Source organism: Populus alba, chromosome 1 (genome assembly GCF_005239225.2).
Source record: "Populus alba chromosome 1, ASM523922v2, whole genome shotgun sequence".
Lineage (NCBI taxonomy): Eukaryota > Viridiplantae > Streptophyta > Magnoliopsida > Malpighiales > Salicaceae > Populus > Populus alba.
In genome coordinates, this window is record NC_133284.1 from 36,427,782 (window position 1) to 36,443,735 (window position 15,954).

At 31.9% G+C, this 15,954-nt stretch overlaps 1 protein-coding gene across 1 annotated transcript; it reads right to left on the reverse strand.

Moving 5' to 3' along the window:
• Window positions 1-13,511: 13,511 nt before the first annotated feature.
• Window positions 13,512-15,192, reverse strand: LOC118055283 (transcription factor TCP20). Its single transcript, XM_035067131.2, has 2 exons — window positions 13,852-15,192; window positions 13,512-13,748 (listed from the first exon to the last, which is right to left on the reverse strand). Exon 1 carries the CDS (start codon window positions 15,026-15,028, stop codon window positions 14,066-14,068), a length of 963 nt encoding a protein of 320 aa, XP_034923022.1. The 5' UTR covers window positions 15,029-15,192; the 3' UTR covers window positions 13,512-13,748; window positions 13,852-14,065.
• Between the last annotated feature and the right edge of the window lie 762 nt (window positions 15,193-15,954).

Here is a 15,954-nt window from a genome sequence, read left to right on the forward strand (position 1 = left end):
ACATATATTTTTCATGGCTATTTTGTTAGTAAGTTGCTACCTATTCTGTAAGTTTTACAAAAGGTTTCGAAACTGGTATGAGATTTTCAATGGAAATATCGATAGAATCACCAATATAATTTGTCTTTTCATTGGTAAGTTCGTCAAAGATTGCAATTTTTTTGTTGTCTCTTATGATCCTTAACCACAACAATGAGATAGTTCACAGTAAACAACAACCATGACAAAAATGCATATATAAAAAATTACTTGTATAAATTTCATAAATTAATAGTTCACAATAATGAGATAAAATTAATTCCATAAATAATTATTTTCAATAATATGAACCACATAGTAAGATTCCTGAGAAAGTGAAGGGGAAGCAAACTAGATACTTATAGCCGCACTTATTTGACCTCAATACATCCTATTTTCATGTTGGAGTTTTGCTCTAATTTATGCTCACATATTCTACATCTCAACAGCCAATTGTTCATGAAACATTTCTAGACGATCTCATCAAATTTTATGATTTATAACTTGGTCTAGAATGTGGTGTGTCTACAATTGAAACAATGCAATCCTCTCTAGGTTCTCGGGATGATGCTATAGACAGACCATAAAGTTGATCTATATCGGGTCCCTGTAATCAACATTGGATGACTGCATGGGTGGTTGACTCGATGGATATTTTTGTGTGCTGCACTTTTGGGTTTCCTTTTAGGCGTTTGTTTTTGCTGTTATTCTGCTCCTAGAGTAGCAAAAGTTCTAATGTTGCTACTTGTGATATCTTATAAGAGTTCCAGTTGGTTTGCCTCTGTTGCTAGATTTCTTCAATTACAGATTGTTTGGCTTAGCTTCCAGATGTCTTCTGTTATCATATGCCCCGGTTGGGGGTTGTTAGTGTTCATTTGTTACTGGTGATTGTTTATCTCAAGGGGGGTTGTTGTTTTGGCTACATGTTATCCATCCTTCGTTTGTGGCTACTTATGATGTCTTGTATATACTATTGATGTTTCTTTGTAGATGGGTGCCTCTCTGAAGGTTCTGCTTCGTTGTGCTTAGCGATTGTTGTGATTTTTGTTGCTTGTTTGATATGAGTGTGTTTTTTTAGGTAGTTTTTGTGGTTGTGTTTTTTAAAAAAAAATAAGTTTTAAAAAAATGTGGTTAAGTGTGTTTAGTTGGATTTAGATACGTGTTCGGTAAAAATTACGATTAAGGTTTATATGTAGCAAAATACATGTATAAAATATTTGGTACCAGTTATGCTTATAAGTGTGGTTGCAGTTGCTTTTCAAAGTGCTTTTTACTTGAAATTTATATTTTTTTAATTTTTAAAAATTATTTTTAATATCAGTGCATCAAAATGATCTGAAAACACAAAAAAAAATATTAATTTGAAGTAAATAAAAAAATAAAATAAAAATTAATTTGTTTTCAAAAGCACTTTTGAAACACAAAAACAAACAAGATTAATATGAAACTCGGTTAAAAAAGCATGTAAAAACCGCTTCACAAAACTATGTTTCAAACTCAAATTTTTAGTAGGCCTCACAGTACAAAACACAATTTTGTTTGTTACTAAACACTTTGCTGCATTTGTTGCACCATAAACGCAAAAACAATTGCAAAACAAACACAACCATAGTCCAATGTGTATTTTGTTCTGATTGCTGCTCAAGGCATCTTCTAGTCTTGATTTTTGCTTTGTGTTAGGTTGGGCACCTTATCATCGATTTGGTTTCTCATCTAATTATTTTAGATATTTCTTTTAGCTTGTTAGCTTTTTTTTATTGGCCTTGTTGTAAAGGTTTTCTCAGGGAGTATGTTTCCTTTTGTATATCCTTGTTTATGAACTTACTGGTTCTCTAGCATTGTATATTTTTTATCTGTTATATATACTTAACTTTTGATAAAAAAAAAAAAAGAAGAAGGAAGAGACAAATAACTTTTCTTTGTCTAACACTTATCTTTTGTAAAACAAATAAATAATAAATTCATAACCAAAACTATTAATGTTTTGCATTACAAGAAATACAAAATCAGAAGAAATATATAATTAACCTCAAACTAAAGCTTTGACAATCAAAACAAATCAATTAATATGTCAACATTGTGTTTAATATCAAAATCAACTCAAGAAAGACAATAAGAATCAAATCCAAAACTTAAGTAGCTAAACAAATATTAAGAGAGGTAAAAATTAGTAAATAAAAAACTATATAAACCCAAATTCAAAATTTCAATTTCACTTGTAATGAAATAAAATGACATGAATATGAGTATCAAAACTTTGAACATTATATTTTATTATAGAATCTATAGGATTTATGTAAATACTTAGCTTGATCAACATTCAACAACAAGTACTTTTACTTAAGCATGATAAGTCTTATTTTCTCTAACAAAGCCCAACCTAAGTACTTCTTTTCTCTCCATTTTCTCTCTGTTTACAACTAAAACCACAAGACTCTATCTCAGTAATATAATATATATATATATATAGAGAAAGAAATCAAACTAGCTGGCCAAGCAAACACAACCAACACTCGGTTACTTCTCAAATCAAAATTTTAATTTATGTAACTTAAACAACAAAGCTTAACAATGCAACACAACCACATTCCAAGCATAAAACAATCCACATGCTTCATTATTAATCCCCAATACAAGCAAAAAAAAAATTAAGTAAATAAATTGATTAGGTTCAAGCTATAGATCCAACATTAAAAAAAAAAAATTAAAAAAAGATGGCATGCTAGGCAACTTCTCAGGATCCCACTTGTATTGTAGGAGAGGAAGAAAAAGAACCTTAATTTTATAAAAACAAAGAAGAAGAAGAAGAAGAAGAAGAGAGGATTGTCAGGTTTTGATTCCTCTTAAAATCACTAATTATAATTGATACATTAGAAATGCTAACAAAATAGTTTTTATTTTTTAATCCATCACTGTTTTCATTAGAAATTTATTGATAAAATTTTTTTTGTCTTAATTTCCATATGTAAATAGCAATAAAATATTTTCCTTCATTATTTTCATTAATTTTTTTATCTTATTTTTTTATTAGTGATAATGTTTAGTTAATATTTTAAGATAAATGAGGCGAAAATAATAAAAATAGAGGGAACATGTCTCTTTATAATTTTGTTTTGAAAATACTAAAATTCAATACAAAATTATCCTAGAAATATATTTATTTTATATCTCTATATTTGTCTTTTTAATCAAACACATTTCTATTTCTTTTTTTATCTGATATTATATTAGTAATGTTGTTAGGTCCAATTCAACATCTACTTTAGTTCTTTGTTTTTTCTTAATAAAACAAAAACAATAAGTTGAGGTCCAATTAAACTTAATTGTAACAATAACTAAATATATAGATGACAAAGATAATATAAAATTCCTACCCATGAGGATTTGTCTAACCCATCAAAGACAATATTTTTCTAGATAATATACATTAAAGAAAAAACTAAAAGAGATCATTCTTTTGCATATTGCATATCCACTGTGCAAATGCCTTGAATCACTTACGTATTCAACCAATAACTTTTTTTTTTATTTTGATTCTTGAATTTTGTTTCTCCTTAATTAAGTTTATTTGTGGCTAAATTAATGACCAATTGCTTCTAATTAGTTAATAAATGGCAAGATTGAAAGAAAGAGAGTCCAAGTAAAAAAAAAAAAAAAAAGAAAAAATATGTTGCACTTTTAAAAATTAACATGAAAAGTTCACTTTAGTCCTTTATATGTTCAATTTCTAACTCTTCAATTCTTTTAGTTTCTAAAATTCTATTTTGGTACAAAACTTTATTCTCATTATTTTTCAATTCATAGTTTAAGAAATGTGAAAAAGAGTTGTTGATTTCTAGTGGTAGAGAGAGAAAATCATTAGTTAGCACTGATCTTACTGCTAAAATAATTGATTTTGGTGTTGAAAGGTTCTGTTTGATGAGAATAGTTCTACTAGGATGTTATTTTACCTTGCAATTTTCTGAGAGAGTATATTTGGCCTTGACAAAATTTTTAGGTTTCAATTTTTTTTTACCACTTTTTAGGTTATTTGAAAGCATAAACAGACTTGTTTAAGTCTTGAATTTTTAGTTTGTTTTCAAATAAGATTATAATTGTGTTTTTTTAAGTGTTGGAAAATGTTTTTTTTTTTACATGCCATCATATTTTTTTTATTAAAAATATTTGATTGCATTTCTATGAAAAATTATTTTTATTTTTATATAATTAAATAAAATATTATTTTTTTAAAAAAAAAAGGTTACTGAACCGAGCTATTTTGATAACCTGTATCATGTATACGACAATTGAACTGAGTTAACTTGGATCAATTTAATTTATTATTTTTAAATTTTTTATTAAAATAAATTAATATTTATTCCTTACTCTCTCTTTTTTTCTAGAAAACATGTTTGCAGATCTTGCACTTTTATTATTTTTGTGTTTGTGTTGAACAATTATTTTAATTTTCACACATTAAAAAGTGGTCCGCAGCAACTTGTCTAATGGATTTCTGAATTCTATCACATGGATTGACATTTTAGAGCATATGAATCAATACCCTTAATTAATGCCTAATGGGGTGCCTAGCGAATTCATATCCTCAATGGATCAAATTGATTTGGTAACAACGCAATTTCTTCCTCCTATTTTATTTTATTTTATTTTATCCCCATGGCTTTCTGATCAGGTCTTCTCACGGGTCAATTATCAAGAAGCAGCATCCTCCAGCTGTGTAGAAATATCTGGATAAAAGGATTAGGGTATTTGGTGGGAATAAAGGAGATCTTTTGAGAGGCTGCTTTGGAACATCAAGGGATTGATCCTCCTCATGTACGATGGAGGAGCCGCCCAAGAGGGACCCATGTAAAATGATAGTTTGATAGAATCCACGGCTGATCTTGGCGGCCTAACACCAAAATGGAGGTCCCATTGTGGAATATAATATAGGCAAGGTCCAAGTTGACGGGTTTAAATGTGAATGAATCCCATTGAATTATGCATTGATGGAGACAATTTATGCCCTTTTTTCAGATACCTTTTTTCCAAGGGTTTTATCTTTAGCCAGACCTTCCTTGGATCGCACATTTGGCCAAGCGCATACTGTACACGTTGAAAGTGTCACTTGGATAAGGTTTTTATTATATTATATATATATATATATATATATATATATATAATTAAAACATACGTAGAATTATTCGCAAAAACGACGTCATGTCTTGAGAGCCCAGGATTGACTTGTTAAGACAGTGATCCAAAGGAAGCATGTTTACGTTTTACTGGTCACTATCAAACGACGTGCAATCGACATGTTCCCATTGTTGTTGGAGTTCGGAACAGCTGGGAAAGTTGAAGCTTTTCCTCTCCGTCAAGGGTCAGGTATGGAATCCAAAGCAAAGAAAGGCGAAGGACCAAATCAAAGTCGCATGTGATAAGAAATTGAAAGACCACTTGAACTTTTGTGCAAGTGATGATCCGTTCATGTTTAAAAATAGAAGTTGTGACTTTGTGGGAATTAAACACCAAGATTATCGCTGCTCTTGATACTTTGTAACACTTTGTGTGTCTATTGCTCTAGATTCTTTTTATTATTATTATTATTATTATGATGTTCAGACCAGTTTGCGTATATCTCAACTAATTTTATAGGCTTTAAAGTTAAAAGCTATATAAATCTCTAATAACTATCATATTAACAATCATATAGCTCGAACCTGAGACCATATCCACTATTTGGTTATTGCTCTTGATACTTCATAAATTAATAAAGTTAACATTTATCAAATTGTAATAACTACTTACTAATCTATTTTGATTTTAGTGATTTCTTATAATTATGTACAAGTTTGTCCATTATGGTATTGTCTATATTAGTATATTATGGGTGATACAGAACAAAGTGTTTTTTAAAAATATTTTTTAGTTTAAAATATATTAAATTAATTTTTTTTTAACATTATCATGTTAAAACCACCGAGAAAATCCTAAAAACTATTAATTTAATGTGTTTTTAGATTAAAAAAAAAAATAATTTAAAAAGCATTTTTTAGAAAACATCATCAACACCCCTCATCAAACCACAAAAACAAACTTTTTTGAATGTCTCCAGGAACTTTCGAACTAAGGTAAAATATCTGCAATATTCCATACAATCTTGAACATGATAATGTGATATCGGTTCAAAAGATCATGTATACTATGACCTAGGATTATAGTTAGATATAAGGATAGTGACACAAATCTAAAACACTCGTCTTTTCTTCACCAACAAGATATCGGTTCAAAAAGGGTTGGCTTTGGCTAATAGACAGGAAAGCTTCCTTAATAGTGATTAAAAAAAAACAAAAAAACAAGTGTGCAACTTGGCAAACAAGTTATCTTTGTAAATTAATTGTTTTTAAAATAATATAAAAAGAAATTGATGTGCACCGCTTGTCTCCCTCGAGCTATGTGTGTAATATATAGTTAAATATTGCCAAATTGCATGTGGATTTTCTTATACTAGATTTGTTTATTAAAATAAAGTTAATTGTATAATAATAGAGTCTTGAGCAGTCTTTCATCCCCCAGACTTGTATATTTACAATGAGCAAATTAAAACCATTTCATAAACAACCTTGACTCCATCTAGAAGAAGAGTAATTAATTAATTTACTATATAGAAGTATGTGTTTATAGTTATTTTTTAAAGTATTTTTTATTTAGAAATATATCAAAATAATATATATTTTTATTTTAAAAAAATATTTTTAATATCAATACATCATGATTTAAAAACATCAAAAAAATATTAATTTAAAAAAACAAAAAATTTAATTTTTTTAAAATACTAAATCACGGTCGGTCATAGTCCATTATTTTTTATCAGTAGAACAAAGTCCTCGTGGAAAGGGGCAGCTCTACCACTACTCAAGTGGCATTTGATTCTTTCATTTTGCTTGATGATTGATTCTATTATTGGCAATGGTGGTGGACTGGTGGGTTCCTCGTCCTCATTATTGTACTAAGATTTTGCATCAAAACTGTTCGTGACAAAACAGACGTAATTCGAACACTAATCTTTACAATTACCAATCTGAAGTGCAAATTCACCTAATTAAACTATTAAAGTGATGTTTGTTTTTGACTTTTAAAAATGTTTTTTAAAAAACTAAAAACACGTTTTTACTTCAACGTGTATGTTTTATTTCATGATAAAGATGACAAAAACTTAAATATTTTTTATTTTTTATTTCTAACCTAATTTAAATTATTGAACTCAAAACATATAATGAGATTTGAGATATAACATGTAATGTCACCTTAGGAACACAAATGGATTCGAATCTATAATTTTATATTGAAGATCTTGCAAACCACCTAATCATGGGCAGTAATCTTCCGTCAAACCAACTAATCATGGGCAGTAATCTTACAAACAAACCATTACCTTAAATATTCAGATAATCTCGATCTAGATGAACCTGGATCATGTAATATTTTCCTAAATAGAAGAACACGCACTCACAGCAATTGAAGGGACTAAAAACAAGTCATGTTTTTTCTGCCATCCCATGATGTAGATGTAGAGTAGAGCTCTATGATCACAAGGCAACTAGGGATGTAATTGATTCTAAGGAGTATTTTCAAAAGAAGTCTTGATTATTTGGAGAGCGAAGGGCTGGTTCATGAAAGACGAGTGCAAGTGGTGGCGGCGGCACTATGGGTTCCAGCTCTCTTCAGTGGAAATGGAGCTAGGGCTAGAAAGTTTGATAGAAAATAGTGCCTTTGTAGCCTCGCCATTTTGACTGGTCCAGCGTCGTTCAAATTTGAAAATTCAACGTGCCAAGAAAACCATTCATTCTTCAAGGAAACGTTAATGCTCAATGATAACATCATGAAAAAAAATAATAAAAAAAATCTTCATCCTTATCTCTATCCTAATTTGGATTAATTTAGTATTATAGCCTTCTCTACCCGTGCTCTATTATGGATAAGATATCAAGTTAATTTTTACCATAAAAAATACCTTTATTATAAATATGTTTTTGTATATTGTAATTTTTTAATTGAAAAAAAATATTATTCATGATTAACAAATTAAATTTTTTAAAAATGATAAATTAAAAAAGAAGTTGTTAATGTTGATTAAATAATAAAAAAATATTATGATGCTTTCTAATTTGATTTGTATTCTACGCTTCTGAATATCTTTTAAATATTTCAAGGTAAAGTATTTAAATTCTTTCTGAATTAACACGAGCAGAAATACTTCAACCAAGCATCATGGACTCGTATGTATATGAGCACCAGAAAAATTCTCAGCATCCTGCAAACAACTGTGCCGTATTACTGTGAAATATGTCTTGATTTTTATTCTACATGGCTTATAATCAAGTGATTTTGTCCCCATGGTATTACCTAGTATACAAATACTAAGGAATGTTATAAAAAAAAATAATTTATTATAACCATAGCTATTAAATCTAATAAGTTAATTTAGTTATCCAAACCTGTTCCAAACCAATTTTTTTTTAAAATATTTTATATGTTGATTCAGTTAAATTTATGTGAGTTAAACTCATAACAGAACCGAAATTAAATGAGAACTCGCTTGGTCAAGTTCAAAGAATTTCTTACTTAAAAATATTATTTTATTTTATTTTATTAAAATAATATTATTTCATTTAAAAAACAAAAAAAATGTTTAAAACTATATTATTTTAAAATCGACCTCAATATAATCTGGTTATCCAGACCTTAACTAGGTAAGACCCAAGCCTTGAAAATTGGATAAAGATATTTTTTCTGTTTATGGTTTGTTTGATAATAAAGGTTGTTTTTCAAAATATTTTTTATTTCAAAAAAGTATTAAATAATTTTTTTTTTTTTTTTCAAAATTTATTTTTTTAATATCTGCGGCATTAAAATGTTAAAAAAATATATAAAAAATTATTTTAAAAAAAAAAACTCAGCTAAATACACTCTAAATTTAGAATAAATGAACCACCGTTGGCAAGTTTTTATCTGGGCTTTTCAAGGAGCACGGTGTCATATCTTCCATAGTTTTTCCTTTCTTGGGGAAAAATGATAAAATAACAGATCCATACTTTGGAACAATCAGGAGAATTTATGTAACCAACAGAATTTTAGAACGAAGAATGGAAGCCCAATCCAGTAGATAGCAGTGGGCTAAACCCAAAAACAGCAAGCCCGGAAAAACTAGCTTTCCGCAGGCAAAAAAATGGACAAATTCCAATTGGGCATGAAGCTGGTTCTTGGAATTCGCTCTTCCTTTGTTTTTCTTGGAATTCTCTTCAATGGTAAATTAGAAAATATTCTTCTCTTTGGACTTTGGATTTTTCCATATATTTTATTTATAAAAGTATATAAAATCAATTATTATTATTAAAATAAATAAATAAATAAAATATTTGTAAACATAAATAATAGTTTTATTATGCTTAAAAATAACTGTTTTACAAAAGTTATTCTAAGAAATAAACAAAAGCAAGCAATCACTTAAATATATTACTTTCAAAATAGAAAAATAAAACAAAAATCTTATATATGAAAGTACCAAAATATACACTAGTATATAAAATAATTAATTTATGTGTGTGTGTGTATTAATAATTAAAATTAATATTTAGAAAATAAATAAATTATCTTTATTTATTTATGAATTTAATATAATTGATTACTTTATTTATAAAAATTATAAATAAAAAAATCAACAGGAAATTGAAAGAAAACTTTTTTTTTTTTTATGAAACAAAGAAAAAATAAATAATATATTATAAAATGATTTATTTTTAGCATAAATTCATTATTTTTATTTATCATTTCACATTCAAACAATGGATTAGTTATTTCTATTATTTGAACACCATTTATAAATAATTACATTTTTATTTTTATATTTATATAAATGAGACAAAATATAAGAGTATTATTATCCTCATAGCACGGTGTTTGTTTTGTTCCATATTTACCAAACATGAAACATAATAGATATTAAATCTGGATCCATGCCTACTTATCCCTTCAGTCTTGTCTATCATACCAAACACACCCTAATCTCTCGAAACCACTTAACATGTCTTATTCCCTATTCTCTGGGCGGAGGCGGAGGCGGGGACCGGTAACTTTTAACCCTAAAAGTAGTAATTTATAACTTCTAGCCCCGTAGAAAAAGTTTTTTAATTTGTTCCGCAACCAGAATTTCTTGGCTCCGCCGCCGTCCCCAGGTGAAATTTGATTCTGTTCAGATACCAAATGCCGTCGATAGCCAAATCAGAAAGCATCCACTACACTTATTGGCTATACATAGAAGCCAACATCCCATGTGCAGATTCATTTTCTTCTCTCCAAAACAGAAGGAAAAGAAAAGAAGCAAACATACTGTTGCATTGCTATTTATGACAGGCACTACATTTGTCCATGGTGTGGCTCTCTTTTTTTGCGTGTGATGCTGTTAATGACTTTGTCAAAGGTGAGATTCCTCCGTTCATGACTAGTTCTTGTTTTCTTTTTTGTTCAACGTATGTGCAAGACTGACTCGCATGATGTGCTTGAAACTTGGAGCAGACAATACATGAAAGGGTAAAATGTGTGGTCATGTTTCTATTCATGTCTTGCAGTGTGTTTGCATTGATTGTCCTGTCACGTGACATTGTGTACACCTCGAAGTGGGCCAGACAGGGGAAAATCTACTTTCCTGCCTCATCTCTTGCATCGACCTCCATGCCCATAAATTCATCTCTCGGGATGTAATTGCAAATTTTTATCTTTTATTACATACGAGGGAGCAGGGAAATGATCTTTAACGGCAAGAATCAACTCGAAGGAGCAAAAGGGCATGCATGCTTAATTTATAGAAATGATACTCTCAGTGCATGCAACTTGGCACTTTCCATTCATGTAAGATACCAACCCCGCTGGCCATTATTGTGAACGCTTCCTGATATGGCTATTTTCTGAGTCTGCTTTCTACTTCACCAGGTTTTGTCGAGTCATCGATCCTCTTTAGCTAAATATGTCAGCAATCATCATGAATGTTTTAAACACAGACCGGCATGTATTCCGGTCAGCCAAGCAAAAGGGTTAGGTTCTGCCTGGTCAATTCGGACATGCAATAACGATATAAAAGAGATCAACGTTCGGGATGGTTATTGAAATTATAAATAAGACACCGTGCGCTGAAGATGATGTCTTGTGTGCCACTGCATAAAAGAAAGTAGTTAAATTCATGTTTTGACAACAAGGAACGGTGTCTAATGCTTTCTCAGTTACATTGAGCTTAAATTGTCTCCGACTTGCATTACAAATAAGTTCTCAACTTCACTTGATTGCAACCTGAAAATGAGAGCGAAATGACAGGCCAATACAGGAACGTAGATGCTTCACATGGAATGTTTAAAGATGAAACTTTTAATGACAGCTCTTCGAATAAAAAAATTTACTTCAAATGACGATCCAAAGGAACGTAGGGATTTCTTGAATCTCTGAGTAAAAGAAAGATGCTGCAGAGTTCGATGAGACTAGGGCTAAATGGGTGGGAGGTCCTGCTGAGTGTTAAATCAAATAGCTCGTGGCATACGGGGTCAATCTCTTGGAAAAAACACATGTACATACTATCACTGAACAGTTGAGTCACCACGCAAATAGCCAAGACAGTAATTGCAGAAATTGAAATAGGAGCAGAAAGAGACCATAGAGAAGAACAGATGTGGAAAGAGAATCGATTGCCAACCACAGAAATGACTGAGAGGACGAAGTCAATAATGAATGCTACTCTGCCTTAAATATCAGTCTCAGACTTGAAATTTCAAAACACAAAAACTTCTAGCCCACTCGATACGCAAGCCTCAATAACATTAAAATGAGAGACAATATGTACAAAAACATCTACTTCATGTGACGCATTTCAGTATATGGTTAATGCACTTCTCTCCCACCAAGTCTTTAAATTCTAAAATTCATATTTTCATCCTATAAAATTGCTGTCAGGTTCCTTTCCAGTAAAATTGGTGATTTGAACACCATTTACACCTAGGAAAGCTACAATTTTCTGCAAACAGCAGACTGTTGTGTTAGGGACTCATCTTGCTATGTTTGCAGTAATTCTTCACGCTAGAAAACTACAGTAAAAGATTATCAAAACTATAGGTGAAAAAGGCACAGATTAAAATAATTATGAACAGCAGGGACTTCTCGATTATCTACTGCATACACAGTAATGGTCATAAATTCCTTAGATAACAGATATACTAAAACCAGTTGAAGGATGTCGATAACTTTCACAATATGAGGAACGGTCCAGTACCACAAGAAATAACAGGAGATTGTGATAAATGCTGAAAGCAGAACACTGATCACAAAGATACGATTTTCACAAAATTAAACTAATTCAAATGCTAGGTTCAACCATTGTAAAAGGCAACAGATGTACACATTTCATCTGTCCATCCTCAAGTGCTGACACCTATTTAACTATATGAAACTTTCTGATGACAGTCTAAAAATCCAAGTTTATTAACATGGAGAAAACTACTTCCAACTTTGATACTCCAAGTCAAGATGCCAAAGCTTAAATACATGACACTATCAAGGAGTGTTGACACCATACATAAATAAACCTCAACCAGAACTCAGCGAACTCTATGCCTATATGAACTAAAAACACAAGCTCCTAGAAGCATAATGGTGTGAAATCTGGAAACTTGAGAAACCAATTCACTAGAATTCTGCAAAATCATAATAGTTTCAAGGCATCAATAAGGTGGCACACGCAGCTTTCATAACTCTGTCTACATTAAAATCTTCTGGGAAGCTTATTTCGTATTTCTGAGATGTTCTCTTACACGGAAAAGGATGGCTTACATGGGTTAGAGGTGTTGCAAAATGAAGGGTTAATTAACAGATGAAGTGAGGACTGACTTCATTGCATCGTTGCAAGAATCATGGCCAAATTGGCCATCCTATTAAAGGGTGGTTGTTCATACTGACAGTTTGACTGTGACAGGGATAACAACTTGCTAGAATTTCTAAACTTACAGTAAGAGCTATAAATTTGAGTTATAGTGAACAGATAAAAAAAAGGGTCAAAACAGCGTAAGAGGATCAGATTCTTTTTACAAACATAACCAGATGTTGGTCACAAATTTAGGTGATTCCCTATGCTTGAAGAAGATTGTCAAAATAGGATCCCGAAATGCATCAACTTCAGAGAATTTCAATACTTATTGGGACTACTATAGTCTCAGGTGTACAGCACAGAAAATAAGAAAAAACTGGTGTGCCATGATCAGATACACACAATTAATGTAATCTCCTGGTAATGAAGAAGATTATTAAAACAGAATGCTGGGATGGAAATTTCAAGAAACAAAGAGAGACATAAATGGCTCTTTGGGAACAAATTTCTAGCTAGAAAAAGCAGAAAGCTTTTGTATAATCAAGATGATGACTAGATATTATTTCATACAGACACAAAACAGCAAGTCAAATGCATGTAGCAGACAGCCAAATGTGAAAAATTAATAGCTTCACCTCTGCAAAGCATGATACAAAGTGAAATCAGACAAAAGTATGACTATGAAACTCTATGTTTCATATCACAAACAAACTGATCAAATTCAACCACTTCATCCAGACCTACAGAAGAACAAAATAATTAAAGATGCCTTACACTATAATCAACACACCTCTGAATCAAATAAGAAGTTAAGCCCAAAACCAAGCTATTTGGCTGTGCACAATCCCATCTGCACATTCCACATCAAAGCCAAATCATTAAAATGGGTCAATAACCACCTCAATAATTTACACCAAAAAGAAAATCTAATATCAATCAAGAGAAAAAAGCACCTGTATATGAAAACCTGAGTGAGGCAGTGGAGAAGAAGTGAATGGCAAACCAAATCCAGTCCCTATTGAATTCTCCCAAAGTATCTCTCTCTCTCTTTTTTTTTCTCGCATTTTTTTTTCTGTTTATCAATTATACAACACAAAAAACCATTAACGAAAATCACTCAGCCTCTCTTTCAACATCAACAAAATGCCTATTTCCTTCACCTACTAATCACTGCCCTGATCCTTGTGAATCATCTTTAGAAGGATTTTGTTGCTGGTGCTGCTGCTGGTGCACTCTAGCATGCCCCATCTGCTGATAAATCTGATTCAAAGCTTGTGGACTCAAAACCCCAATATGGCCGTCCTGTGACAACCCAAGTTCCAATCCTGGTAACTGCTGGGTACCCCCACCTAAAATTGAAGTAAAACTCATAGGCCCCATGTTGTTACTCGGCAAGTCAAACCCTGGAAACCCAAGTTTTTGCAAATAACTAGAACCACCAGCAGCAGCAGCTTCAGTCCCTATATTTGTTGTTGATGGACCAGTGGAATTAGATGATGACTGGAACCCATAACCTCCAACTGGGGGCCATAATCCTGCAGTAGTAACATGATGGGGTCTCCCTAAATTGCCACCTAACATTGCCCAACTGGCCCTACTACTACTGGACCCACCTAAATCATCGATCTTTTGATGCAAACCAGCAGAAAGAGAAGCTCCTTGTTGTGAAATTGCACCGCCAGCAGCTGCTAAAGCTGATGCAGGTATAGTACCAGTCCCAGTTGCTGCAATTATAGATGGTTCAGCTTGTTGTAGAAGCCACTGTATTGTCTCTCCATCAGATTTGTGACCCAATTCTCTTGTCAATTGAAAGATTCTCGCTGCACAGAGAGCTGGCATCCTTATCCTTCTACCTCTACCTTCAACTTTTGTGTGTCTGTCTTTGTTTGAGCTTCTCTTTGGTGCTAACTGTTTCTTTTGCTCTTCTTTGTCAGCTACTACAATCTGAAAGTCTTTGATTTCTGCTGGTTTGTTGTCTCCCATGTTGGGTTGTTGTTGGTTTTGGCTATGGAGTTGTTGTGGTTGTTGAAGATGGGGTTGTGGAGGAGGATGAGGAGGAGAAGGGTGGGTGTGGGTCAAGAAAGTGGGTAACTCATGTGGGTTTTTTGAGTTAGAGCCCTTGGGATCCATGAACAGGAAAGATAGAAAGTGGACGACGAGATGCAAAATAAGCTTTAAAAAAAAAAGGAGGAAGATGGGTCCTCTACTCCTCTTTGATTGAAGAAGATGACCTGAAAAGTCCTAAACTTTCATGAGTTTCACTGTTTTTGGCAACAAAGACAGAGACAAAAACACACAACTCAATCCCTATAATACTTATATAATGTTTTTTTAAAAAAAATAAAATAAAATCCTAATAATGTGTGTGCTTTCTCTCATGGTCAAAACTCAAAACTTTTTTTTTTTTTTTTTTAACTCCTGTCCTCTGGGCTCTGAGTTTACTCATCTTCTTACCAACATGTATGTAATTGTCTACTCTCTCTCTCTATTTTTTTTTTTTTTACCTTCCCTGTCTCTCTGTAAGACACAAAACATGGGTGCATGTGTTTACTTTTCTTGCCTCTTTTTTGACTGTAGTGGTCAGTGGGGGGTTGTGTTTTGACTAAGATCTTAGGTATGATGACAACTTGAACAGCCATTCCAATTTCACGATTAGAGACAAACAACAACATATGCAAGAAATACAACATCCATTTGCATATTCCATGGACGGATTCTCCATTTCTTTCTTGCTCTCTCTTTTCCTGTTTATTATTTCTCTTGCATGCTATAATGGTAACAGCAACACATATGATGCCAATTGCCATGGCATCTCTTGTAAGGAACTCAAGTGCTCATGTGGGTTCTTGAGGTGTCAACACTTGGTTGCCTGTGAAAGGCTTGGTGGGGTTGCTTCGAACTCACTCCATAGGCCCATCCTTTGGACAGAGTCTACATAAAGGGAACAAAATTAAAACTTGCTATTAACTCTTTGAGGTTCCATGAAATGATTGCTTTCAGCGCCCAAGATGCTTGTAATTGCAAGTTCAAGCCTTTCAGTAATGCTATTGTATCAA

What these genes read in the sequence shown, in the direction of transcription:
- LOC118055283 (XM_035067131.2), bottom strand. Translation starts at nt 15,028, where the DNA reads ATGGATCCCAAGGGCTCTAACTCAAAAAACCCACATGAGTTACCCACT.